The sequence below is a fragment of the Suncus etruscus genome, chromosome 6 (genome assembly GCF_024139225.1).
Source record: "Suncus etruscus isolate mSunEtr1 chromosome 6, mSunEtr1.pri.cur, whole genome shotgun sequence".
Taxonomy (NCBI): Eukaryota; Metazoa; Chordata; class Mammalia; order Eulipotyphla; family Soricidae; genus Suncus; species Suncus etruscus.
In genome coordinates this window covers 89,051,622-89,079,563 of record NC_064853.1, presented here as the reverse complement: position 1 = coordinate 89,079,563, position 27,942 = coordinate 89,051,622, and the positions used below count along the sequence as shown (strand labels likewise).

The 27,942-nt window shown below is 40.6% G+C and overlaps 1 protein-coding gene and 1 non-coding gene across 2 annotated transcripts; both read right to left on the bottom strand.

Moving 5' to 3' along the window:
* NDUFB5 (NADH:ubiquinone oxidoreductase subunit B5) lies at nt 1-27,810 on the bottom strand. Its single transcript, XM_049775901.1, has 6 exons — nt 27,622-27,810; nt 12,509-12,600; nt 6,923-6,989; nt 4,156-4,217; nt 1,967-2,073; nt 1-220 (listed from the first exon to the last, which is right to left on the bottom strand). The coding sequence occupies exons 1-6, from the start codon at nt 27,737-27,739 to the stop codon at nt 100-102; spliced, it is 567 nt and encodes a 188-aa protein (XP_049631858.1). The 5' UTR covers nt 27,740-27,810; the 3' UTR covers nt 1-99.
* LOC126012506 (small nucleolar RNA SNORA58) lies at nt 5,593-5,729 on the bottom strand. Its single transcript, XR_007496966.1, has one exon. It is a non-coding gene; the product is annotated as a small nucleolar RNA SNORA58 (small nucleolar RNA).
* Nucleotides 27,811-27,942: the final 132 nt, after the last annotated feature.

The window sequence follows — 27,942 nt, the reverse complement described above, 5'->3', positions numbered from 1 at the left end:
GAAAGAGGTCTGTACTCATTATTTATTCAGAACAACAACAAAAGAATATATTTATACTTTCCCCTAAAGAGAATATAAATTTATTTGAGACATAAAAGATTAGTTGTCAGGATAAGCTTTTGGTGAGTGATCGATCAGAGCCTTGTCAATGGTTGGATACTGGTACCAGGGGCCATCTCCTCTCTCACGCATTAACTTCCGTACTTCTAGTTCCTTTAACCTAGAACAAACAGAACATCAATACTGTGATTTCAATACTCTACTTACAAACATAATGAATTATCTCCAGAAAAGAATAACCAGAATCTTTTATTTTATAAAAAGTGATCGTCTCTCCACAGATCCATGTAGATAGATATACATGCTCCTTTAAGCAAAATATCTGATTTACTTCTTTTAAAAAAATAATATATTTATTTAAGCACCATGATTACAAACATGTTTGTAGTTGGGTTTCAGATATAAAAAAGAACACCCCCCTTCACCAGTACAACATCCCCACAACCAATTCTCTCCACCTCCCTCCTCCCCCACCCTTTGCCTGTATTCAAGACAGACATTCTATTTCTCTCATTCACTACCATTGTCATGAAAGTTGTTAGTATAGTTATTTCTCTAACTGAATTCACCACTCTTTGTGGTAAGCTTCATACAATGAGCCAGTCCTCTTTTTGTTTTGGTTTGGTTTGGGGCTACACCCAGTAGTGGTCAGGGTTTAATCCTGGCTCTAATCCTGGCTCTGTGCTCAAGATCACTACTAGTGGGCCTGGGAGACCATATGGGGTACCAGGATTAGAGCCCAGATTGGCCACATGAAAGGCAAACATCTTATCTGCTATACCATCACTCTAGCCCTTAAACTCCCATACTGGGTATATTGTATGCACCATCACAACAAATACTACATTGCAGCTCAGATAGAAAAATTTATAGTTTTAATTTTGAGGGACCTCCTAATCATTGTTCAAGGGGCCTTGGGATTATACTACACAACCCTTGGACAACTGGGCTGGATAGGTCAATGCTCAGGCCCAGTAATGCAGCACTGCTTGGGTTCAGTAGTGTTTAAGGCCTCTAGAACCACTCAAAGGTCGGACTTGGGCTTCCCAAGCTACACCAGGCAGTATTCTAGAAGCAATCATCCCAAGGAGCAAATTCAGGTCCCTGAGCATGCAGGACCTGTGCCCCTGCTCTAGTTATCTCCCCAATCAAATTTAGAAATAGAAAGAGGTAACATGAACAGACATTAAAAAAATAGTTTTGGGGGCCGGTGAGGTGGCGCTTGAGGTAAGGTGTCTGCCTTGCAAGCGCTAGCCAAGAAAGGACTGCGGTTCGATCCCCCAGCGTCCCATATGGTCCCCCCGAGCCAGGGGCAATTTCTGAGTGCTTAGTCAGGAGTAACTCCTGAGCATAAAACAGGTGTGCCCCCCCCAAAAAAAATAGTTTTGGGTTTGTTTTTTTTTTTTATATTATATCCAGGTGCTGAGGTAACTCTAGCTTTGTGCTTGGTGTTCTCTCTCAGCAGTGCTCAGGAGACAACTCAGGGATGACAGGGATTGAACCCACTCAGCCGCATGTAAAGCAAGTACTTTACCCACTAAATTATCTCAACCCCTTAAGAAATACGTTTAATCCTGGCATCCCATATGGTCTCCTGAGCCTGCCAGAAGCAATTTCTGAGCGTAGAGCCAGGAGTAACCCCTGAGCACTGCCGGGTGTGACCCAAAACAAAAAACAAACAAACAAAAAAATACTTCTAATACATAATTTTCTAGGAAAGTAAGAAATTGTGAGAGTATTGTTCCCCGAGCATTGCCAAGAATGATCCCTGATTATTGAGCTAGGAGTAACCTGAGCATCACCAGGTATTTCCCAAATGTCCCAACATTTTTTAAAATTTGATTTCACAATCAATGGAAAAATTTTCTTCCATGCTTTCCCGACCTCCCATTAATTTTTCTTTTACCGTAATTCAGCCTTTTCAGCTTCAATCTGAAGAATAGCCAATGTTCTTTCATAATTCTTTTCAGGAGCATCACAAAAAGTACGGGCAATCCATCTGGATATTGGATGCTACAAGACAAAAATGTGAAAATCGTTTTAAAAATAGTTGAGAGATAGAATGTATTGAAAAGTATGGTGCATGCCTTGAGTGTAGCTGATGCCACCTTGATCCTCAAAGCAGGGCCCAGCAGTTCTTTTTCAGTCCTGTGATCTGAGAGTTGCTGAGAGGGGCCTCTAGAGCTGCAGGGCACTGCTGGAAAGCATCCCCCAAAGAGCCCCAACATTTTTTTCATAAGTACTTTGCCTTTCTAGTTGATTATTCTTTTAAAACAATCATCTATGGGGCCAGAGCAAAAGTATAGTGGTAAGGTGTTTGCCTTGCATGTGACCAACCTGGGACGAACCGGGTTCAAACCCTGCCATCCCATATGGTCCCCAGGCCTGCTGGGAGTGATTTCTGAGTGCAGAGCCAGGAATAACTCCTGAGCATGGCCAGATCTGGCCCTAAAACTAACTAACTAACTAACTAACTAACTAACTAACTAACTAACTAACTAACTAACTAAATAAATAAAATAACCATCTGAGCAAGACTTATGTGACAAACACTTATTGATAACTGTTTTTTATATATTCTGAAGAACTTGAACTCATTAGGTGGGTACTATTCTTGTTCCCATTTTAGAGATGAACAATTAGTTTATAGTTCCTAAGTGGCAGCTCTTTGGGGAGAAGGGCCACACCCTGCAGTGCTCAGACTTTATTTCTGGCTCTGCACTCAGAAATTACTCTTGGCAGGCTGGGGGTAAGGCATGTAAGATCAAACTAAGTCGGCCACATGCAAGGCAAATGCCCTACCCACTGTACTATTGCTCCTGGTAGCTTTTGGACTCAAAACAGATCTGAGTCCTAGACTCTGCTTTTTTCCACTATACTAAACCGAGTTTCTCATGTCAGGATTTGTTGATATAGACGTAGAGTTTGGTGGGCTCAGAAGACCATGTGATATGTCAAAGATCAAACCCAGATCAGCTGAGTGCAAAACTAATGCCCTCCTGCCCCACCAAAGACCCAAAAGACAGTTCATTTTGAGACAAAAACAAACAAACAGGGACACCGTATGCCCTCGATAAAAACCATATTACAAAGCAATAGTGACAAAAACAGTATAATAAGATGGTGCTGGATAAATAGTGAAACAGGTAAAGAGCTTGCTCTGCATGCAGCCAACCTGGATTTGATTCCTGACAACTCCATATGGTCTACTCAGTCTCACCAGGAGTGATCCCTGAGCACAGGTGAGGTGTATGGCCCTCCCCAAACACTAAAAATCAGTCTAATATGGGAATAAAAAGAGGCATATAGATCAATAAAATAGAATTGAGAGTCCACAAATAAATACATCCAACGAAGACATCTTATCTGTGGCAAAAAATAAAGCCAACTTCATACAATGAAGAAACGGTGCTGGGAAAACTGCACAGCTACATGCAACAAATTGAAATTGAATCACTACTTAACACTATGCATAAAAATTAACTAAAAATGTATTAAAGACTTAGATATTAAACCCGAAACCATGAAATACATAGAAGAAAAAAATAGGTGCTATATTGGAGGATCATAGCATTAAAAATGCATCTGGAGACTAAACTCTTCTTAGTAAGTGAAGCAAGAGAAGAAACAAAACAAATGGGACTACACGACTAAAGTGTCCAAAAAGCTAAAGAAACTATCAAGGGGCCAGAGCGTGTACAGAAGATAAGACACTTGATTTGCAAATTACCAGGTTGGGTTAATTCCCTGGCATGTTATGATCTCCTGAGCTCTGCCAGGAGTGATCCGTGATCACAGAGCCAGTAGTATAAACCATGGGCATAGTCAGATGTAGCATACAAGCAAACACAAAACAAAAAAAATTATCATAAATAAAAACTAATTGGGACAATATTTATACATGTTCAATCTAATAAGGGTTGATATCTGATATATAAAAAGAACACATAGTTAAACCCTTTAAATTCCATAATCGTATAAAGCAATAAAAATATAGTTGCATGTAAAAATATATAAAGTGGCTTAAATAAGATGTTAAGTAGAATACTGACTTGACACTTATCAGAAGGTAATTTCCAAAGACAAACAACCAACCTTGTAATATTCCCAGTGTTCTGGTATATAGCCTTCTGGAATTTCTGCTAATTCAGCTTCACCTAGGAAGAGAAAGTAGTGATGTTCAACTTCAATTTTAATTCTCTACTGTTTAAATAAAAAATGAACTTATAAAAACAGTTTGCCAGTAGGTTTATGAAAAAATGTTCTCCACCTTACCACCAGGGAAACGCAAATCAAAACAACCTTAGATATCATCTCATATCAATGATACTGGCACATACACAAAAAATAAAAAAGTAAAGAAAACACAAAAAAAACAGTGTTTGTGAATATGTGGGGAAAAAAAACTTTTTATCCACAGTTAGTGATGGGATGTTAAAATGGCTCAGCCCTTTTGGAAAACATAGACACATCTCAAAAAAACAAGTATTGATTTTATATGACTCATTATTTCCACTTCTCAGCATCTATCCCAAGGGCCTCCCAAAAAAGTATTCTAAAAATAAATTGTGCCCTCATGTTTCCTGTAGCACTATGGAGTACTCACTTATAAGAAAAAAAGAAAAATTTGCCACTATGTAGAATTAACTAGTGGGTATCAAGCAGACTAAAGTTAGCCAAAGGAGATGGACAAATACAGAATAGTCTCTCTCATATGTGGGAGATTGAAAGGTGGAAAAAAGTAGGTACTCTGGTAAAGGATGTGGTATTGAATTATTTGTATTATAAAACCATGGTGTTTCAAATTTAAAAAATTGTTTTTTCTTGTTTATTCCTACTCAGCAGTGCTTGAGAACTATGGGATACTTGAGGACCAGGATACAAACCTGGGTTGATCATGTACAAGGCAAGAGACCTACAGACTATACTATTTTTCCAGCCCTAAAATTTTTGTTCATTTGTTTGTTTTTGTTTTGGGGCCACACCCAGCAGTGCTCAAGAGTCACTCTTAGTGGTACACAGGAAACCATATGGGATGACAGGAATTGAACCTTGGTCAGCTGCATACAAGGCCAAGTTCCTACTATACAATCTCTCAAGCCTCCTTATATTAAAAAAAAAAAAAAAAAAAAAACCAAAAAAACTACCCATATTGCTGTGGTTTTATAAGCCTTTTATTTGTATCAATGAAGAGATTTAAAAAAATTTTTTAGTTATTTATTGATTAACTGGTTGTTGGGCCACACCCGCAGCAAGCAGGAGTCTCCTGGCTCTGCACTCAGAAATCGCTCCTGGCAGGCCGGGATCATATGGGTGCTGGAAATCGAACCAGGTCCCTCCTGGATCAGTCACATGCAAGCAAACTCCCCACCACTGTGCCATCTCTCTGGCCCCAAGAGATCTAAAATTTTAAATTCACTTCAATATGGCTGAAAAAAAATTATACATTAATAGTCTTAGGTGGCATTATTCTAAGTATAAAACTCAATAGGCAATATACAAGTTTCCCACTTTATTATTATTATTATTTTTTAATGTAGGAGTACTGCTGCAATTTTCAGCCATCCATTAAGCTGACAAGAGCTGGCATGAACTCCAGATTTCTCTTGCATACACTGTCCCCCCTGCCTGTCCATAAGCAGAGACAAGCAAGGTCTACGGGTATGCCCCTACTTTATTTTTATAGAATATTACAAAGTATAATAAAAGATATTTCTGACACATATTTCAAGATCTAGGTATTAGTAGCACTTTATGCTTGAAAATGTAATATTTTATGTCATTCACAATTCCATTCTTTGGTTTTTTGTTTGTTTGTTTGTTTCTGGGCCATACCCAGCAGCGCTCAGAGGACCATGTAGGATGCCGGGGATCAAACCCAGGTCTACTGCATGCAAGGCAAACACCTTACCTGCTGTGCTATCGCTCCAGCCCCTCCATTCTACTTTTAAATTACAATTTTTTAAGGTTTAGGATGGGAAAAAGATTTTACAATCCCTCAGCCTATCTGCCACCTCACTATCTTCCCTTCTTTATTCAGATTTGTGAAAACTGGTTTAACCAATGAGGGGGAACTCAGGCTCTCTGAATCCCTGTATATGGTTTCTATAAAACTGGGTGACTGGAGGGGCCAGAATGGTGGCACAAGCAGTAATGCCTTGAACATGCTAGCCTAGGATAGACTGCGGTTCTAACCCTCTGTGTCCCATGTGGTCCCCCAAACCAGGAGCAATTTCTAAGTAACACCTAAGCATCACCAGATATGGCCCCAAACCCAAAACAAATAAAAACAAACAAAAAAACCTGGGTGACTGAAAGTTTTGGAGGAAAAAAAGGTACTTAAAAAAAACCTAACACTTCAAGCACCAGAGAGATAGCACAGTGGGCATTGGCTTTGCATGTGGTAGACCTGAGTTCAATATCTAGCATCTCATATGGTTCCACAACCTGGCAAGGAGTTAAATGCCCTGATTATAGCTGGATGTCATTGCCCCCCTCAACAAAACTCTAAGAATATTTTTAAGTACCTCAATAAAAGTTTTTAAAGGCCCATATTTATATTTATTTTATTATTTAAAAAGCATTTCATGGGGCCAGAGAGATAGCATGGAGGTAAGGCATTTGCCTTTCATGCAGAAGGTCATTGGTTCAAATCCCGGCATCCCATATGGTTCCTTCAGCCTGCCAGGAGCGATTTCTGAGCTCAGAGCCAGGAGTAACCCCTGAGTGCTGCTAGGTGTGACCCAAAAACCAAAAATTAAAAATAAATAAATAAAAAGCATTTCATTCAAATATCAATCATTAAAATATTAATGTACATAGATTTTTTAATTTACCAGTTTGGTCAAGGTGAAAGACTTACCAATGAATACATTCACCAGAGTTATGCCAATTGCTACTGGAACCCCAGTCAACATAAGGTAGAATTTCTGTTAAGATAAAAAACATAAAAATTTTTTTTCTTGGATATCAAGCTTATAATTGTATCTACATGCCATATATATTGTTTCCTTTACCTGTTGTTTTACTTCTGTGCTTAAAACAATGCTTACTAGGCTGGAGACAGTATAGCAGCTGAGCACTTGCCTTGTTCGCAGCTGACCTGGATTTGATCCTGGCATCTCCTATGGTCACCCAAGCACTACCAAGCGTGACCCCTGAGCATCAGTGGGTGTGCCCCTCCCCCCAAAAAAAAACTCTCCCCTCCAAGAAAAATCCAGCACATATTTACTATCTTGCAATTCTGAACGTCAAAAGTACAAATTTATTCCACAGTACTTCTTCAGGCTCATGGAGAGAATATTTTTACCTTTTCCACTTTTTAAAGGCTGACCACATTTCTAGGCTCAAGACCCCTTCCATCAATCTCCTCTTTCAATTGACCTCTTGCCTCCTTTTATAATGATCATTGTAGTTAAATTTGGTCCATTTGGGTAACCAAAAATAATCTCCATCTCAATTCTTTTTTTTTTTGGGGGGGGGTCACAGCCAGCAGCGCTCAGGGGTTACTCCGGGCTCTACACTCAGAAATCACTCCTGGCAGGCTCAGGGGACCATATGGGATGCCGGAATTCGAACCACGGTCCTTCTGCCTGCAAGGCAAATGCCTTACCTCCATGCTATCTCTCCGGCCCCTCCATTTCATTTCATTTCATTTCATTTCATTTCCTTCCTTCCTTCCTTCCTTCCTTCCTTCCTTCCTTCCTTCCTTCCTTCCTTCCTTCCTTCCTCCCTCCCTTCCTCCCTCCCTCCCTCCCTCCCTCCCTTTCTTTTGTTTTGGTTTTTAGTTACACTCGGCAGCGCTCAGGGGTTCCTCCTGGCTCTACGATCAGAAATCACTCCTGGCAGGCTTGGGGGACCATATGGGATGCCGGGATTCGAATTAACATCCTTCTGCATGCAAGGCAAAAACGTCCTACCTCCATGCTATCTCTCTTAACCTCCCTTTTATATTTTTAATTTATTCACATACATAATTCTTTTCCTCCAAGTGAAATAGCAGGTGCAAAAATCCTTGGGATTGCTGACAGGCTCTCCACCGCAGGGAACGGGATGGTTGCCTTTTCCCCCGGTGCATGCGGGAGGCGGACCTGTCTTGAAGACTTGTCCCTGTGCTTCGCGCGCCTGAGCCGCCCACCTGGGCCCTCCCTGTGCGCCAGCTCTTGCATGCATCCCGGGGGACACACACCGACCCGGCCAGAGAAGAGCGAGGCGAGGCGCATCCTCACCGCCGCAGGGACTGAGGCTTCCCAATGGGACAAATGACCGGCTTCACGCTGCCCTCTCCCCTGCTCCTCCGTCCTGCTGGTTTCAGGGATGGGGTGGGGGGAGCGTTCTTCTTTTCGGTGCCCAGTGGTCTGGCTTGAATGGTGGGCGGGTTCGACTACCCTTTCCCCCCCGGGGGATGTAGGTTGTCTTCTGCCCGCCTCCCCTCAGTGAGGGCACGAGCCTACTCCTGGTGGTTTTTGTTGTTGTTGTTGTTTTAATCTTTTTTCTCTGCCTCTCTGTGCCAGGTCGTTCCTCCTAGCACCCAAAGCTGATCGATGTGGTGGTGCCGCGCTCTCCTGGGCCATGTCTAAGCCGTGCCAGACGAGGGACGGACCTCGGCGGCGAATGGGACCATCTATCTTCTCGCTCTGCCAGCGGGCCGCGTGCTTCTTCCCGTACCGGGTGTGTCGAGGGTGGGCGAGGGGTGCGGAATCCGGCCCGACCTTGCTTTCTCCTCTGAGGCCGGGGTCCCTCGGACGCAGCAGAAAGCCCTCGAGAGGTGGTGGTCTTCTGAGCCGATCCCCCGCTCCGCGTTGCTCCTTTGCCACACTTGCACCCGGTCTTCGGTGGTGCCCCTGGAGTGCTCCAGGTCGGCCGCCAGGTGCCCGAGGCCGAGCCGGTGGTCGCTTCCAGCTCATTCCCTGGCACAGTGCTTTCCGTGGCGGACTGGGCTTTCCTCATTTAATTCCCGCGCGGGGCCGGCCCATGCGCGGCCAGCATAGCTCCATCCCCACGGCGGCGTACGGGCGCCTGGGCAACAGCGGTGGGTGCCATCCAGCGGGGTCCCCTCAGGGTGACCAGGGCCTCTTAAAGAAGGCATCCCGAGCCTGTCGTCGCGAGGGGTCGGCGGGGATCGGTAGCCGAGCTGCCGTGGCGGGGGGACGGCGGGTTCCCCTAGCGGGCCTGGCACATAGGGACCTGGCCGCGGACGCTCACGCATCTCGGTGTGGCCCCTACCGCAGACTCCCCCAACTTTCGTGTGCCCTTCCCCCTGTGGGGAAGCCTGACGGGTACCACTCGCCTGGGTTTTGGGGGTGGTGCCCCCTCGACGGAGGAAGGCCTTCTCTAGCTATCCATGAGGGTGTGTTCGGAAGGTTTGTTAGGGGTGCCCGAGTCCCCCTTTGGGTCCGCCATCAGCCCCCACCCAGCGGGGGTGTGCCAAGCGGCGTCGGAGTCGGGGGAGGGTCCCGCCGGGCAGAGCCGGTGTCCTGTTAATTTTTCTATTAAAAAAAAAATTCTTGGAATTACTGGGCCCGGAGCAATAGCACAGCAATAGAGTATTTGCTTTGCACATGACCAATCCCAAACGGACTCTGGTTCAATTCCCGGCATGTCATATGGTTCTCCAAGCCTGCCAGGAGCGACTTCTGAGCGCAGAACCAGGAGTAAAACCCTGAGCGCAGCTACTGCATCCTTCCTTCCTTCCTTCCTTCCTTCCTTCCTTCCTTCCTTCCTTCCTTCCTTCCTTCCTTCCTTCCTTCCTTCCTTCCTTCCTTCCTTCCCTCCCTCCCTCCCTCCCTCCCTCCCTCCCTCCCTCCCTCCCTCCCTCCCTCCCTCCCTCCCTCCTTCCTTCCTTTCTTTCTCTTCTTTTTCTTTCTTTCTTTCTTTCTTTCTTTCTTTCTTTCTTTCTTTCTTTCTTTCTTTCTTTCTTTCTTTCTTTCTTTCTTTCTTTCTTTCTTTCTTTCTTTCTTTCTTTCTTTCTTTTTCTTTCTTTCTCTCTCTCTCTTTCTTTCTTTCTCTCTCTCTCTCTTTCTTTCTCTCTCTCTTTCTTTCTTTCTTTCCCTTTCTTTCTTTCTCTTTTTATTTAATATTTTTAATTGAATTACCCTGAGCTAGTTACAAAGTTTTTCATGATTAAATTTCAGTAATACAGTGTACAACACCCTCCACCAGTGAACATTTCCCACCACCAATGTCCTCAGTTTCCCTCCCTACCCTGTCCAGTGGCAATTTTTCTCCCCCACCCCGTTTTCTTTTCTCACATTTTAAAAACTAGTTTGCAATACTGCAACTGAAGGAGTATCATGCATATATATCATTTTTACCTCCTTTAAGCACCCACTTCTTGTCCAGAGGGAACATTTCCAACTATCATAGTCACAGTGGTCCCTTCTCTGCCCTAACTATATTCCCCTCACCCCCTTTGTGGCAAGCTTCCTATCATGGACCTACTCCTGGCCCTCCTCTCTGTTGTCTCTGGATATATCATGTTATCTTTTAAAAAATATATTTCACAAATGAGTGTGATCTTTCTGTGTCTATCCCTCTCCCTGATTCATTTCTCTCAGTATAATACTTTCCATGTCCATCCAGCACACAGACATTTTTTGAAGAAACATTATTAAGAAACCAAAGTGGGGTTCTTCTGAGTATTAAATATGCTGAACACTTAAAAACCATTTCCTGACTCTCTAAACTATCCATACTATGTGATTTTCTTGTCCTTCTTTTCTTTTGTAAAGTGAAGATAGATTTTATTTAACAAAACTTCCTGAGTGGGGAGAGAAGGAACTTCTCAGGAAAACACAAACTTGAAAGGACAAACCAGCTATTGTTAATAATGCTGTAGATGTCTTTTTTTTTTTTTTTTTTGATTTTGGGTCACATCCGGCAGAGCTCAGGGGTTCCTCCTGGCTCCATGCTCAGAAATTGCTCCTGGCAGGCTTGAGGGACCATATGGGACGCTGGGATTCTGCATAAAAGGCAAATGCCTTACCTGCATGCTATCTCTCCGACCCAGATGTCTTTTTTTGTATTGTACTTTTGGACCCTTGGGGTATATTCTGAGAAGTGGGATTGCAAGGTGATATGGAAGCTTAACTGCTTGTTTTTTGAGTAAAGACTATACTGACTTCCAGAAAAATCTGAAAAAAAAAAAAAAAAAAAAAAAAAACCCAAATGTTGGAGAAAAGATGACTGGGTAAAGAAATGATCGTGCATATACAAAGTGGACTACTACTCAGCAATAAGAAAAGATGAAGTTTTGCAATTGGATAAACCTGGAATCAATTGAATGGAAATCAATCAGAGGGAGAGGGTCAAAGAATGGTCTCTCATACTTTGTAAGGAAATAACAAAATCCCAAAAGCAATAGAAACAAAGAACAAGAGAACTATTCTTCAGAAGGAACTTGCCATTAGATTTGAAGTATGGGTAACATTAGAAAAGGAAACACTGAATAACAGGGGTAAGGGAAAGTAACTGCTCAAGGGGTATATTGTAAAATATAATTGTACAAATATTATATATATTCATGAATATATATATTCATATTGAAATTCACATACCTAAATAACAAAAATAAAGTACAATACCCCCCAAATAACAAAAGTTTCTCATTTAAATCAACATTTTATATTTTTCTGATAATTTAAAGAACATTTTAGTAATAGAAATAATTATCTCCAAATTAATTAAATTCCAAAGATTTATAATTGGTATTTATTTTTTACTTGTAAAGCAAGAAATATAAATGACACTTTTAAGTCATAAAAATCTCAGAAAGTAAGGGTGAATTTTTATCCACATTTAGAATGAATCATTTGGGGAAAAGTAGTTGGCTGGGGATGGGTAACTTGGCTGTGCTTACAAGACAATGAATCCAAGGCTTCCTTCACACATGGAAGACAAGTGACCACTGAGTCCCATCCCTATCCCAGAATCACTTTTTTTGGAAGAAGGAAAGATTCACTGGTTTAAAAAAAAAAAAAAAGAGGCATAGTGGTGGTGTATAAAAGGTAGGGTACTTGTCTTGGGCATGGCTGACAGGGTCAGTCCCCAGCATTTCATATAGTTCCCTGAGCACACTCAGAATGATCTCTGAGAGCAGAGCCAGAAGTGAACCCTGGGCACTTGTGGGTGTGCTTGAAACAAACAAACAAAAAAAAAAGAGTAACAAATCAGACCTAAAATATGATTTATAGGAATTGGGAGACAGCTCAACAGATTGGAGTGCATGCTCTGCTGACCAGACCCCAGGTTAGATCCTGGCACTGTTTGGTCCTGAGTGATTCAACCTCTGAAAACTGAGTTGGAAATAGACAATAACACTGTGGGATGTGTTTACCCTCTTACCCTCTGCTCTCCAAATTTGCAAAGTATTTTATAGGATGTTTTTTAAATTGGGGAGGGGGGATATTATTTATATGTAAAGAGTACAGTATAATTTTTTAAAACTTACCAATAAACGCAAAAATCGTTTATCGTAGTATCCAGAAGGCTTGATGATAAATAGTCTCTTTCCATGGTCACCTCCACTATGTCGAACAGGAGCTGGAAATATTAAATTACCCTATTTTATACATGGTTTATGGGAATACTGTTATATTCTTTTTTTTTAAATGACAGACATTTATTAGAATATATAACGGCAAATCTTACACAGTGATATTTAAGGTACACGGTGACAATAAATGAGGGCCTTTCCACCAGCAGGGTTGTCTTCCCTTCATCCCTGCTCCCAAGCATATATCCCTTATCTCCCTCCTTTATCCCCCAGAATGCTAGTGCATCTAAAAGCATATATGTTAACACTAATGTAAACCTTTTTGGAATACGGTTATATTCTAAAATAAAATCAGATGATCAGATTGAAAATGCATAACATGCTTAATAAAAACTAAGATAAAACTATGTGCTTCTTAAATATAAAGAGCAGAGATGATTTAAACCAGAATTGAAAAGTTTTCTTTTTGTTTGTTTGTTTTAGGGCCACACCGATGACGCTCAGGGGTTACTCCTGGCTATGAGCTCAAAAATCGCTCCTGGCTAGAGGGACCATATGGGATGCTGGGGTCAAACCATGTCTGTCCTGGATCTGCCGTGTGCAAGGCAAACGCCCTACTGCTATGCTTTTGCACCAGCCCCATTTAAACCAGAATTTAAACAGAAATTTATAACTGCTCAATACTAAGGCTTCTTAAACTTTTAAGAAATCTTCCAAAAAAAAAAATCTTCCCTGAATTCTGGTATTTTTAATTAACATAGATATTCGAGTATAAGCCGACACCCTCCCCAATTTTACTCTAAACACTGGGAAAACTTAGTGACTTGAGTATAAGCCAAGGTAGAAAATGCAGCAGCTACTGGTAAAGTTCAAAAATAAAAATATAGGGGCTGGAGAGAGAGCATGGACATAAGGCATTTGCCTTGTGTGCAGAAGGATGATGGTTCAAATCCTGGCATCCCATATGATCTCCCGAGCCTGCCAGGAGTGATTTCTGAGCATAGAACCAGGAGTAACCTCTGAGCACCACCAGGTGTGACCCCCCCCCCAAAAAAAAAATAAAATAAAATAAATATATATACCCAACACAACAATTACAATAATTGAGGAATCAATACATAAATAAGTACATAATTACATTTATGATATATGATTGTGGGGCCGGAGAGATAGCATGGAGGTAAGGCGTTTGACTTTCATGCAGGTCAGTGGTTCAAATCCCGGCATCCCATATGGTCCCAAGACTGCCAGGAGCGATTTCTGAGCATAGAGCCAGGAGTAAGCTCTGAGCGCTGCCAGGTATGACCCAAAAACCAATAAATAAATAAAATAATATATGATTGTTTGATATACTGCATATCACTAACATACCATATTAATGAATAGATTCAATGGCAACTTAAATAAAGTGAATAAACATACCATTTAAGTCAGTAAAGCATTGTAAATAAATGCTTAAAAATTCTGAATCCTTATACTCCAAAACCCCTGATTATAAGGATTCAGGATTTATAAACATTAATTTACACGACTTTATTGCCTTAAATGGGTTTTTCACTTAATTAAATGTGCCACTGAATACTGTGAGACAATTCAGTGGCATACAGTTCAGTTCAGTTCAGCTACCAACCTCTTCAGCTCAGCTGTGATTTGTGGACTAAGCTGAAGCACCGCCCCCTCCAGCAGACAGCAGAAGACGAATAGAGACTACCTGCATTTGATTCAGCAAATAACCTGTATGACCTGAGTATAAGCCAAGTTCGGGTTTTTCAGCTTATACTCGAGTATATAGGTAACCTTTTATATTTCTTATTTTCATATCTGGCTGCACTCAAGGCTTACTCCTGGTTCTGCTCTTAGAAATCACTCTTGTGGAACTAATGGGTAGGGCATTTGCCCCACACACAGCCGATGTAGGTTCAATCTCCATAATCCAATATGGTCCCTCAATTTTGCCAGGAGTAATTTCTGAGAGCAGAACCAGGAGTTAACTCCTGAGCACCACTAGGTGTGGACCCCCAAAAAACAAGCGAACAAAAAATAATAACGCTTGAAGCCGAAGCAGGAGTTGGGTAATTTAAGGATTTATTAAGTTCATTCTCTCAAAGAATCTAAATTTATGGTCTCAGAATAAAAAGGCATTCTTCAACGGTTTTCTTCTACTTTTAATAAGTAAATAAATAAATCTTTCTGCCTTCAGGTATTTTCACTTTCCCCTTTGTTCAGAAACTTTTTTGTAGGCTCTTTGTATCGGCAGCTTCCACTTTCAGGGCTGTTACCCCCTCAAAGTTAGCTATTCTAACTACCCTATCCCAAGTTGCCCTCCATTTGGCTATTCCCTGTAAAACAGTGAGCACTAAACCTAATTATTGTATTAGAGCCATCAGGGACTATCTTACTCAGGACTGTATTTCTAGTGTCTACTTTTCTTGTGTATCACATGAGGTACTCTGTATTACTAAATTAATTTGCACTTCTTGAGTAAATTAATTGCTGACAGAGGAGCTTTCCTTAGTTCCTGAAAGTAAATCTATTTAGAAGAGCCAGCATACATTCAACTTTTCTTTTCAAACAGACAGATGAGACAGACAAATACACGCATACTTCATACAAAGAAAGACATAAGGTTGGGGTTATGGCTTTTGGCAGAATACACATTTCATATGCATGAGGCCTTAGGCTAGATCCCCAACATAGAGAGAAAATAATTAGTATTTAACTTAGTGCTTTTGGGGAACACTGATTTTAAATGACAGTATTAGTAGATATGAAAATCTACTTAGGGGTCGAAGCAGTGGCACGAGCAGTAGGGCGTTTGCCTTGCACAGAATTGCAGAATTGCCAGAAGCGATTTCTAAGCGGATAGCCAGGAGTAGTTAACCCCTGAGCGTCACCGGGTGTGCTCCCCAAAAAAGTCATAAAATGAGAACATTTTACCTTCTAACCTCCCTGTTGCCGGGTTGCTTTTATTTTGACTTTGAAAAGATCACAAATATGAAATGAATTATGTTTATAATTCTAAGAAAGATTTTTTTAGCAAGGTCACAGAAAGGTACAATTCTATTCTTGAAAAAGTGATTTAGTCATTTAAAGTGAGCTGATAGTTGAAACAAACGAGATATTTGTTGTTAAGCTCACAGTGGGTCTGCAAGAAGACATACAGAAAGCCTTAAGAGCTGTAAATATTTAATTTACATTTTCACAATCTTGCAGCAAGCCGTAATTCTTTATAATTCGTGACTTTTTAAACCTGCAGCATACCCTTCTTGATTATAATTCTAAACATTTTGTTCAAACTTACGGTGTGGGCATGGAAATAAACTAATTAGGCTGTTACCTAATTTGAAAAAATACAAAGTCAAATAAACATGTATCTGTGAGGATTTGATGAGATAGAATATATTGAACAACTGGTCTTTTTTTGGGGGGGGGGGGGCTTTTGGGTCACATACCCGGCAATGCTCAGGGATTCCTCCTGGCTCTATGCTCAGAAATCGCTCCTCGAAGGCTCAGGAGACCTTATGGGATGCTGGGATTTGAACCATCCTTCTGCTTGCAAGGCAAATGCCTTCCCTCCATGCTATCTCTCCGGCCCCTAAACAACTGGTCTTAGCTAGGCAAATGCTTAGCACCCTCTTTGAGACTGGAACTACTACTCACTCTAGAAACCCAAAAGTAACTACCAAGGTCACTGAATAGTTTTCTAGTTACTTTCCTTTCATTTTCTAGGTAACTTTATTTGACAAATGATTAGAAATCAGACATGGCATTATCTGCTTCTAGCACTTGTTAGACAACAACAGGACAATGGGAAAAATATTTTATCTTGCTTCTCAACATGAATTATTCACTTATTTAGGTATCTACACAAATTACCCACTGAAAACCTACGTTTGTATTCCTGTCAGAACAAATATTCGCCTAGACTCAGACTCAGTATCCTCAAGTAGTATGTGCTGAGGAGAGGGCGTGGGAAGCTATACCCAGCTTTGCTCCAGGTTTACTCCTGCCTCTGGGCTCAGGGGATCATATGCAATATCTGAGACTTACACAATGCTTATGGTTTTGTGAGTGTACGTATAAAGTACAAGGTAAAGTAACAAAGTAGTAAAGTGCAAGACAAGTACCCTATTCACTGCACTGTCCTTTGGCACCTGCATATAATATTTTGGGTGGTTATTGGCTTTAAAAATTGTCTTTCAATCTTTGACTCTGAGACTGTGTTTGCACTGACTATTCAAATGTGTTTCTTGCAGACAGCAGAATGCTGGATTCAGTTTTCTGATTCATTTTGCCTTTCTGTCTCAAATCACTTGGTGCATTTATGTCTGTTGACATTAAGAGAGATTGTTATCATGATATTTTGGACCTCCTCAGACAGCATGTGATCACAACAAAAACATTGCAATTGACAAAAAGAAAAAAAATGAATTTGGGTGTTTGAATATAACACTTACTTTAAAAAAAAACACAACTATTTATTATTGTAATATATGATCAGAATAGCAAGAATCTCAGTGGGCATCAAATTCATTACAGAATGGTCTGTATAATCTGTATAATGGTCTGTAATCGAAAGTGGTTTTTCTAAGTAACTAAATAGACTACTCTATTTTTGCTTTGTATATGCTTCTAGAAATGATAGTTGAGACACTATCTTTATATCTTCGACAGCTCATACACAGAAGAGTTTATCCTCAAAAAATTATAGAACCGTTTCATAAATTCATTTGTATCTATCTCAGAGTTATGACATCCTTAAGAGATGATTTCATCCTTCTCTCTCCAGGGATGTGAGTTGACTATGAAGGGGTAACTGTGTATAAATAGGAAACAGGAAAACAAGGTGAGAAGTATCCATACAGAGGGATTATGAAGAGGTTATGATGAGGAGGAAATCCAGGTCTGAGGACCAGGAAGTGACCTCACATGATAAGGTCATAGAACTTGGAACCCTGGTCACTAGGAACTGTTAAACGGCAGTTAGTTGAGCTGTTGGTGAAGCAGAGAAGCAGCATGTTTTGCTGTTTCCCTCGAACACCCAGTCGTGGCCGAAAAAGCCATAAGGGAGGAATAGTGAGAAGACTAATTCACTGTGGTAGCAGTTATTTCAGATCTGCCACCCTCGCCCATCAAGAAGTCATCAAGGTTAAGACAAAGCAACATAGGCAGGTCAAAACACCAATACCTCCACAAGTATGCATTTGTGTGTGTGTCTGTAAGTTTTGTGGTTCTATATGTATATATTCATGTGGAAAGGGCCTACCTTTGACAGTTAGAGGAGTCAATGTCCCACCCTAGCCCAGGCTTATATCTGAATCAGGGAATACTAAATGGTGTCCTTTGAGTTAAGATTTAACTTAATATTAAAGTGTGTCATACACATTCATGGAACCCCAGTCCAGGTCTACAGGGGATGGACCTGGGATTCAGTCAAAGGGACCGAGCAGTAGTGAAAACAGTGTACTGACCTTCTGTTGGTCTTGTCTCATCAGCGCTATAGAGATAAAGAAGAGAAGTACTTCATTGAAGACACACACTATCTCACTTCGAATGTTAGTGTGGCATTGCCCAGCACTGAGGAAACCGTTCAATGGTGTAACACAGTTATGGTTGAGGAACTAAGCGACAGGAGTGATGATGAAGAATATTCACAAGTGACAATCTACCCACTCTATAACCCATTGATAATACATTGGGCCCAAGATTCAGAGGATTCAAAAATAAAGGTGAGAAAGCCTTTATAATGTTTCTGAGTATATGGACAGAAAGAAGAGGAAGGCCACAACCAGATTGTCCCAGGAACTGGTGTTCTAGTGGATCAAGACTAACCTTCAGACCCCTACTGGGAAAGTAAAGTGGGAAAGACATGGGGTGGTAGTCCATGGTCTCACTTACTCTGCAGATGCCAGCCTGGGATCTGACCTTAGAAAAGCATTTGGGAGAAAAGATGTGTGATCTTTTCTCCTGTCTCTCATATCCAGCTTTGGATTTAGATCTAATTCCTCCTACATCGTGTCTCGCACTGAATGAGTCAGTTGCAAATGGAGAAGCCAGAAGGGCTCCTGAGCCTGTTGCTGATGTGCCACCCCGCAAAGTGGCTCTGGATCTTGAACTGCAACATGTGCAGCCTTAAAGACCCCTCAGACAATGGGGAAGAGGTCTCAGTAGACCTGCTATTTGATGAAGCCCAGATCCTGACATGAGAGGAGATAGAGATGCTATGCAATCTCCCTAGAGAAAAAGTGTATTGGGTGCATCTATTTCAAAATCCTTTTCATTATGATGATTATATGTGTACACTTAAGGATTTTAGTCTTATTTTTTTAATTTAAATAAACTTGTTGGTATTTTTTTGTTTGGTTAATTGGTTTTGGTTTTTGGGCAACACCTGGCAGCACTCAGGGGTTACTCCTGGCTATGTGCTCAGAAATTGCTCCTGGCAGGCACAGGAGACCATATGGGATACAGGGATTCGAACCACCATCCATCCTGGGTCAGCTGCATGCAAGGCAAATGCCCTACCACTGTGCTATCTATCTGGTCCTAATAAACTTGTTTTTTTATTGTGAGTGGTATGCTCCCTGGTATGATATGCAATACTGACAATGCTTTATCTGTAGAATATTTCTCGGGCCAGAGCCCCCAGTGGCCCATATGGTCTCCAGAGCCAGGAGCGATTTCTGAATGCATAGCAGGAGTAATCCCTGAGTGTCACAGGGTGTGGCCAAAAAAACAAAAATAAAATAAAATAAGAATATTTCTAGCTCCTTAGGATACCAGTTAGTTTTTAATTCTCACCCAGCCTCTGCAACCCCCAATTTGCTTTCATTTCCTTTCCCCTTACCTATTGAGCATACCTCCTGCAACTGGTATCACGAAATTGGAGTCCACACAACTATAAATTGAACTGATAGATTTGGGTGTTCAATTTTCTTTGAAAGAGGTATCCAACGATGAAAAGCTAGATGAAGCAGTTTGGTGTAAAGGTATGGTTCTTTATGTAAGAAACACAGTGTTGGCAAGACCCCAGAAGCTGATGAGGAAATCTTGGCTCATTTGTAGGCCAATACAAATATAAAGAAAATCCTGGAGCCAGAGCGATATCACCGTGGTAGGGCGTTTGCCTCGCACGAGGCTGACCCAGGATGAACCTGGGTTTGATCCCTGGCAGTAACCTCTGAGCATCACAGGGTGTGGCCCAAAAAAGAAAAAAAAGTCTACTTATAATATGAAAATCTACTTTATGATACACACACACACACACACACACAAAAAAAAAACCTGTGGAAGAAAGTATGGTCTAGTTGCAATATAGCAATATTATAAGAGTAATGTGAACTGCTTACTTCTTTTTACATAAAGGATTACCCTACTGTTAAACACCAATGATTGAAGTCATTAAGTGTGATATAAACTGTTACTATTTTTGTTCTAAAGTATATTTCATTATACTTTATATATGCCTACTTTACATATATATATGTGTATATATATATATATATACACACACACTCTTGAAATATTCTGAGCCTTAATAACATATTTTTGAAATACCAGGGCTATCTGCTTACAATATTTAAAAAACCTACAAGGGCAAGGGCCAGAGCAATAGCACAGCAGTAGGGCATTTGCCTTGCATGCTGATGATCCAGGACTGACCTTGGGTCGACCCCCAGCATTCCATGTGGGCCCGAGCCAGGAGCGATTTCTGAGCGCATAGGCAGGAGTAACCTTTGAGCATCACAGGGTGTGGCCCAAAAAGCAAAACAAAACCAACAAAAAAACCAACAACAATAAAAAAACTGAGTGCAAAGACTGAGTACAAAATAGTGACTACTTGAATTGTTAGAATTCAGACCCTCCTGGCATCAAAATATGCATTTCCTAACTCTGTCTAAAGCCTGAAATTTTTCAAGTAGTTACCCATTAATAATGAAGAAGAAAGGAAAATAAAAAATAACCAAATTAAAAAAAAAAGCACAGTATGTAAGTTCAGAAAAGCTTTTGGTGGGGCCAGTGGTAGGACATTTGCCTTGTATGCGGCTGACCTAGGACGAAGTGTGGTTCGATCCCCCAGTGTCCCATATGGTTCCCCAAGCCAGGAGTGATTTCTTAGTGGACAGCCAGAGCGTAAACCCCACCACCACCACCAAATAAAATTTAAAAAATGTGTTTGGGGGGCCGGAGAGATAGCACGGAGGTAAGGTGTTTGCCTTTCATGCAGAAGGTCATTGGTTCAAATCCCGGCATCCCATATGGTCCCCCGAGCCTGCCAGGAGTGATTTCTGAGCATGGAGCCAGGAGTAACCCCTGAACGCTGCCAGGTATGACCCAAAAACAAACAAACAAAAAAATGTTTTTTGGGGGCCGGAGAGATAGCACAGTGGTAGGTATTTGTCTTGCACACAGCCAACCTGGGACAGACTCAGGTTTGATCTCCGGCATCCCATATAGTTTCCATAGCCTTTCTGGAGCAATTTCTGAGCACAGAACTAGGAGTAATCCTTTAGTGCTGCCAGGTGTGGGAAACCCCCTCCCCAAAGTGTTATTTTCTTTCCCTTATTCTCAGACTATTCTCAGTAAATGGAACCACCATTTGCCCAAGCTAAGAATCACAGTCATCTCCAGTTGTCAGAGTTTAAATAGATTCAAACTCTCCATTTCCTTCTGTGTTCTCTTAACTTCACTTGTTAAAGTAATCAGCACCCCCTAAAAGCCATCCAATATCCAAAAGCATCTACAACTCGGCTTTACATTCAGTTCTCCTGATCTCTAAAACTGGTTCCAATTTTTTGTTTGCCTCTTCTTTCTTAATACCTATTTAATCTAAGAACCCCAATTCAGACAAAGCATAAAACATATTCTTTACTTTTCTTGTAACTGCAATTGAAAAATATTATTCCTTCCCTTGTCCATGCCTCTACTAATTCTACATCATCAGTTCTAGATCCATTTTCTTCTCACTTCTTCAACCACATATCAGCTGAAAAAGATCCAAAGAAAAGCACCCCAAAACACATCCTAGTCACAATAATATCATAGATAGGGATAGAATACTGAAGGCAGCGAGATCAAATAGGGATAGAATACTGAAGGCAGCGAGATCAAAAAGGAAAATACATTTAAAGGAGCATTCTTATGATTTACAGTTGATTTGTTACAAGGAACCCTCCAAGACTGAAGGCAATGGTGAGATATAATGACAAAACTCAACAAAATGAATGCTTCACCTAGAATACTTCACCCAGCCAGACTCAGGTTAGAAGGAAGAATATATAGCTTCACAGGTAAACATCAGCTCAAGAACTTTAATGACTCAAGAGTAGGCTTAAAAGATGAACTGAAAGAGGTATACTTAAAGACAAGACAAACCCAAGAGACACACCACATTCATAAAAATGATGGCATTAAATTCCATGACAATCATCTCTCAATGTCAATGGATTAAATGCACCAGTTAAAAGAGACAGAGTGGCAAAATGAATCAAAAAGTTGAATCTAACATTCTGCTGCCTACAAGAAACACATCTAAATAGTTAAAGCAAACAGACTCAAAGTCAAAGGTTAAAGGACAATAATTCACGCAAACAACTCTTCAAAAGGCTGGGTGGCCAAACTATCAATTGACACAAAATTTAGACTTAACAGGTTATAAGGGACAGAAATGGACATTTCTAATTATCAAGGGATATATACAACAGGAAGAAATCACACTCCTGAACATATATGTACCCAATGAGGGGCTTGCAAAACATTTAAAACAATCACTGATAGACTTGAAGGAAGACATCATTAGCAACACCATAATGATGGAAGACTTCAATAACACCCTATCATCCCCAATAGATCAATCAGGCTAACACCCAATAAGAATATACTGGCTCCGGGCCCGGAGAGATAGCACCGCGGCGTTTGCCTTGCAAGCAGCCGATCCAGGACCAAAGGTAGGTGGTTCAAATCCCGGTGTCCGGGCCTGCCAGGAGCTATTTCTGAGCAGACAGCCAGGATAACCCCTGAGCACCACCGGGTGTGGCCCAAAAACCAAAAAAAAAAAAAAAAAAAAAAAGAATATACTGGCTCTGAAGGGAGAAATGAAAGAGTGGCTTAGATATTATGTACAGGCTCTCCATTCCCCAGAAAACTGGATACACATCTTCTCCAAGGCACATGGTCATTCTCCAAGAAAGACCACATGCTGGCCTATAAAACATATCTCCATAAAATCAAGAGGATAGAAATTGTACAATCTGGGCCAGAGAGATAGCACGAAGGTAGGGCATGTGCCTTGCATGCAGAAGGATGGTGTTTTGAATCCCGGCATCCTATATGGTTCCCCAAGCTTGCCAGGAGCGATATCTGAGCATAGAGCCAGGAGTAACCCCTGAGCGCTGCCAAGTGCGACTCAAAAACCAAAAAAAAAAAAAGAAAAAAAAATTGTACATCTACCTTCTCAGATCATGATGCACTGAAATTAGAAGTAAATTACAAAAAAAAAAAAAAACAAACAAAAAACAAAAAACAAAAAAAAAGCCTTAACACCTGAAAATTTAACTGCTTAGTAGTGAACAACCAGTGAGTCAGAGACAAAAATCAAAGAGGAAACCAAAAGATTCCTGGAAACAAAACAGAACAAAGGAACAAATTATCAGGATTTGTGGGACACAGAAAAAGCAGTACTAAGAAAAATTTATAGCTTCACAGGTATGTATCAGAAAGGAAGAAGGGTCCTACATATGTAATTTAATGACACAATTTATAAAATTGTAAAGTAATCAACAAAATGAACAAAAATAACCAGATGAAAGGAAATAATAGTTTGGAGTAGAAATTAATGAATTGGAAATCTAAAAGTTCAATTAATGCAATAATTGGTTCTTTGAAAAAAAATAAGATCCACAAACCATTAGCAAAACTCACTAAGGAAGAGAAACTTAAAAACCAAATTAAAAATGAAAAGGGGGAGGTTACTACAAATTCTACAGAAATTCAAAGGGCAATCGGAGATTATTTTGAGAAATTCTATGCTACAAAACAAGAGAACCTGGAAGAATGGGTACATTCTTGGACTCTATAACCTCTCAAGTTTGAACCAAGATGAACTGGGATATCTGAGCAGACCTATGACTATTGAGGAAATTAAAATGGTAATCAAAAGTCTTCCCCCAAAAAAGCCCAGGCCCAGATGGATTCACTAGTGAATTCTTTTAGACTTTTTAGAATACCTACTGCCAACCCTTTTCAAACTCTTCCAGGAAATTAAAGAAACAGAAGCAGTCCCAAATAGGTTTTACAAAGCTAACATTACCCTGATACAAAAAACAGGAGATGCCACAAAAAAAAAAAAAAAAAAAAAAAAAAGAACTATAAAATAAATAACCTTGATGGACATAGATGCAAAGATACTCAACAAAATTCTAGCAAATAGGATCCAACATGTCATTAAGAAGATAATACACCATGTCCAAGTAAGATTCATTCCAGAGATGCAAGGATGGCTTATTAACACAAGTCAATCAACATAATACATCTTATCAATAAAAGGCAAAATAAAAACCACATGATCAGATCAAAAGATGCAGAGGAAGCATGATAATGTCCAACACCCAATCATGATAAAAACTCTCAACATGGGATGGAGGAACTTTTCTCAATATAGTCGAGGCCATTTACCACAAGCCCATGGCACATATTATACTCAATGGTGGAAATGAATGCATTTCCTCTAAAATCTGGCACAAGACAAGGCTGTCCCCTCTCACCACTTCTAGAAGTACTTGCCACAGCAACGAAGCAAGGGAAAAATATCAAGAGCATCCAGATAGGAAAGAAAGAAGTCAAGCTCTTACTTTTTGCAGATGACATGATACTGTATTTAGAAAATCTTAGATTCAATCAAAAAGCTTTTAGAAACATAGATTTGCATAGCAAAGGCTTCTTATATACAAATAATGACAGAAAAGAAATAGACATAAAAAAAATAATCCCATTCACAACAGTACCACAGAAACTCAAATATCTTAGAGTCAACTAAAGAGGTGAAGGACCTAAACAAAGAAAACTACAAAACACTGCTTCAAGAAATAAAAGGAAATAAAAGAAATAAAAGGAAATGAAGACATATACCCTGTTCATGGATTGGGAGGATTAACATAATTAAAATGGCAATATTCCCATAGCTTGTACAGAATTAATGCAATCCCTCTATGAATAACCATGACATCTTCAAAGAAGTATATCAAACTCCTGAAATTCATTTGGAACAAAAAAAGCCCACAAATAGCTAAAGCAACCCTTAGGGAATAAAAGATGGGAAGCATCACTTTCCCCAACTTTAAATTGTACTACAGAGCAATAGTCATTAAAACAGCACAGTACTAGAATAAAGAGAGACGTTCAGATCAATTGAATAGATTTGAATATTCAGATAATAACCCCCAGACATACAATTAGTCTTTGATAAAGGGGCAAGAAACACAAAGTGAAGTGAGGAAAGCCTCTTCAACAAGTGGTGTTGGACAACTGGTCAGCCACATGTAAAAAATGAACTCAAACCTCTCTTTAAAACCATGCACAAAGGTCAAATCAAAATGGATTAGACTTCAAAATCAGACCTGAAACTAAAAGGTATATATATAAAGTAGGCAAAACATTGAATTTAAAAGCCTCTTCAAGGTGGAAACACCACTGCCTAAGCAAGTGGAAGCAAAAATATATAGGATTATATTAAACTAAGATACTTCTGCATTTCAAAGGAAACAGTGACCAGGATACAAAGACTCCCCATGGAATGGAAGAAATTATCACCCAATACCAATCAGATAAGAAGTTAATATATAAGATATACAAGGCACTGATGGAACATTGCAAGAAAAAACATCAATCCCATCCAAAAATGAGGAGAAGAAATGAACAGACATTTCCTCAAAGAAGATATACAGATGGCCAAAAAGCATGTGGAAAAATGCTCTACATCACTAATCATCAGGAAGATGCAAATCAAAACAACAAGGTGTCATCTCACACCAGAGACTGGTACACATCACAGTGCTGGTGTGAATGCAGGGAGAAAAAGACTCTCATTCACTTCTGGTGCAAATGCCATCTAGTCCAGCCTTTCTGGAAAACAATATGGATATTCCTCAAACTGGAAGTTGAGTTTCCATATGATCCAGCTATACCGCTCTTAGGGATAAACCCTAGGAACAAAAAACACAATAAAAAGTGCCTCCCTGCATGCACTCCTATGTTCCTTGCAACACTATTTACAATAGCTAGAATTTGGAAGCAACACAGGTGCTTGACAAAAGTGACAAAAGAAACTATGGAACCTCTACACAATGGAATACAATGGAACTGTTAGGAAAAATGAAATCATGAAATCTGCCTATATGTAGATGGACATGGTGACTATTATGCTGAGTGAAATGAGTCAGAGGGAGAGGGGTAAACATAGAATACTCATCTGTGGGATATAAAAAAATAAAAACTATGTTAATAATATCCAGATATCACAGAAAAGAGAGCTGGAAGGAGCAAGGGGAAGGAGGGAGGAAAGGAGGGGGATGGAGAGAGAGAAAGAGAGAGAGAGAACAAGAGAGAGAGAGAAGAGAGAGAAGGAAGAGAGAGAGGGAGAGAGAGAGGGAGAGAGGGAGAGAGAGAGAGAGAGAGAGAGAGAGAGAGAGAGAGAAAGAGAGAGAGACACTGTCCCAAAGATGGGGGAGAGAGAGAGAGAGAGAGAGAGAAAGAGAGAGAGAGAGAGAGACACTGTCCCAAAGATGGGGCAGGGGAGACAAATGGGAATATTAGTGGTGAGAACATTAAGACTGATGAGGAATGGTATATTAAACTGAAATTAAACTACGAACATTTCTGTAACCAGAAGCATAAATAACAAAATTATTAAAGAAAAAAATCTTGCCAGAGTGTTTCTTCTGGAAATACCTATGTACACTAACTCATCATATGAAATAACATGATAATAAATTAGGAGAAGATGGTAAACAGAAAAAGATAATCAGAAAATAAAGGTAATCAGGCGTTAGTTACTCTTGACTCTGCATTCAGGAATTACTCCTGGTGGGCTTGGAGGGTCATATGAGATGCTAGAATTGACTCAGGTGTGAAGCAAACTTCCAACCTGCCATACCGTATCTTTGGCCATAGATGCAATCTTTTTGATTTTAGTGTAAACCTCTCCAACACTCTGTACTGCAAATTGTTTGCAAAAGATTCTTAATAAGGGAATTAATATTTAAAATAGTGTCTGGCAGCATACATGCCTAGCATAATACCGTTAGTATTATTGTTAAATTAACCACAGCAATGAATTGTTTTTGCAATAAAGGCATCAGTTTCTTCACTTGTAAAGTGGAGGCTCTCACCGTCCTCTGCAGTCTTTGAGAGAATGAAAGCATTGCTACTTCGCTTTGATAATTATGCGAACACTTTTAGGATTATTCCAACAAGTCAACCTTGACTCCAAGAGACTAAAAATAATCTGCCACAACATTAATAATTTTCCTAGAGCTGTGATATTAAACGAATATCCAGGCCATACAGTCATTATCCCATAAAATGGCAAGTGTTATATCCATTAATATTATTGTCTGTGTCTTGAAAAATATGAAAATATTAATATTTTCTTGGGAGGCCCCCAAAATATGTACTTGGCTATCCCGGTGCCTCTCCACCGATTTCATTACTCTGAAGCAAACCCGACTTCTTGGATGAGACAGGAATCAGAGAGCAGGGGAGCATATAAAGAATCTGGTGCCTGGAAGACATAAGGGTCTCTCCATTCTGCCTTCTATCTTCACCTTCATTTGCAAGCCACCTTGATATTGAAATGAAGGCCAATTAACACATTTCAAAGCCGTCAAGTCAAGGCACTTGGGGAAAAATCCCCAATTCTTCTTCCAAAGCCCAAGCTCCATCTGGTCCGCTCATGCCCCCACAGTCAATTTCTGCCGGCTGCTGAAGATTCCATCAAGGTCAACCAGAGACTAGTTCTCTACTCCTCACCCCCATATTTCCTACGTACGATCCCTCCAAAAGCCAGCACTCACCTATAGCCTTGGGGACGCTCCGGGTGAGGAAAACCCCACATCCAAGTCGACTACGAAGGCCTGACAGAGCGGTCACCGCAGTGACCGAAGCCCGCTGCAATAAACTCATGGCCGCCATGGCTACTAAGGGCAGTCGAAGGGGAAGGGGGCGGGGGGGTAAGGGCGAGGAAGTAACGGAAGCCGAGAGAGCTCATTTACCAATGGGACAAAGGCTGAAGGAAGCCATGTTGAGTAAGGGCAAAAAAGATCGCTTCTGGTTTCTGCATCCGGGTCCCTGCGGATGTGACGTCACTGTTGGCGGACGTGCGACTTTGTAGGCGA

What these genes read in the sequence shown, in the direction of transcription:
- NDUFB5 (XM_049775901.1), bottom strand. Translation starts at nt 27,739, where the DNA reads ATGGCGGCCATGAGTTTATTGCAGCGGGCTTCGGTCACTGCGGTGACC. An exon ending in TCTGGTGAATGTATTCATTG is followed by an intron (nt 4,218 to 6,922) that starts GTAAGTCTTTCA and finishes TTCTCTTCCTAG; the next exon opens with GTGAAGCTGAATTAGCAGAA. An exon ending in AACACTGGGAATATTACAAG is followed by an intron (nt 2,074 to 4,155) that starts GTTGGTTGTTTG and finishes TTTGTCTTGTAG; the next exon opens with CATCCAATATCCAGATGGAT.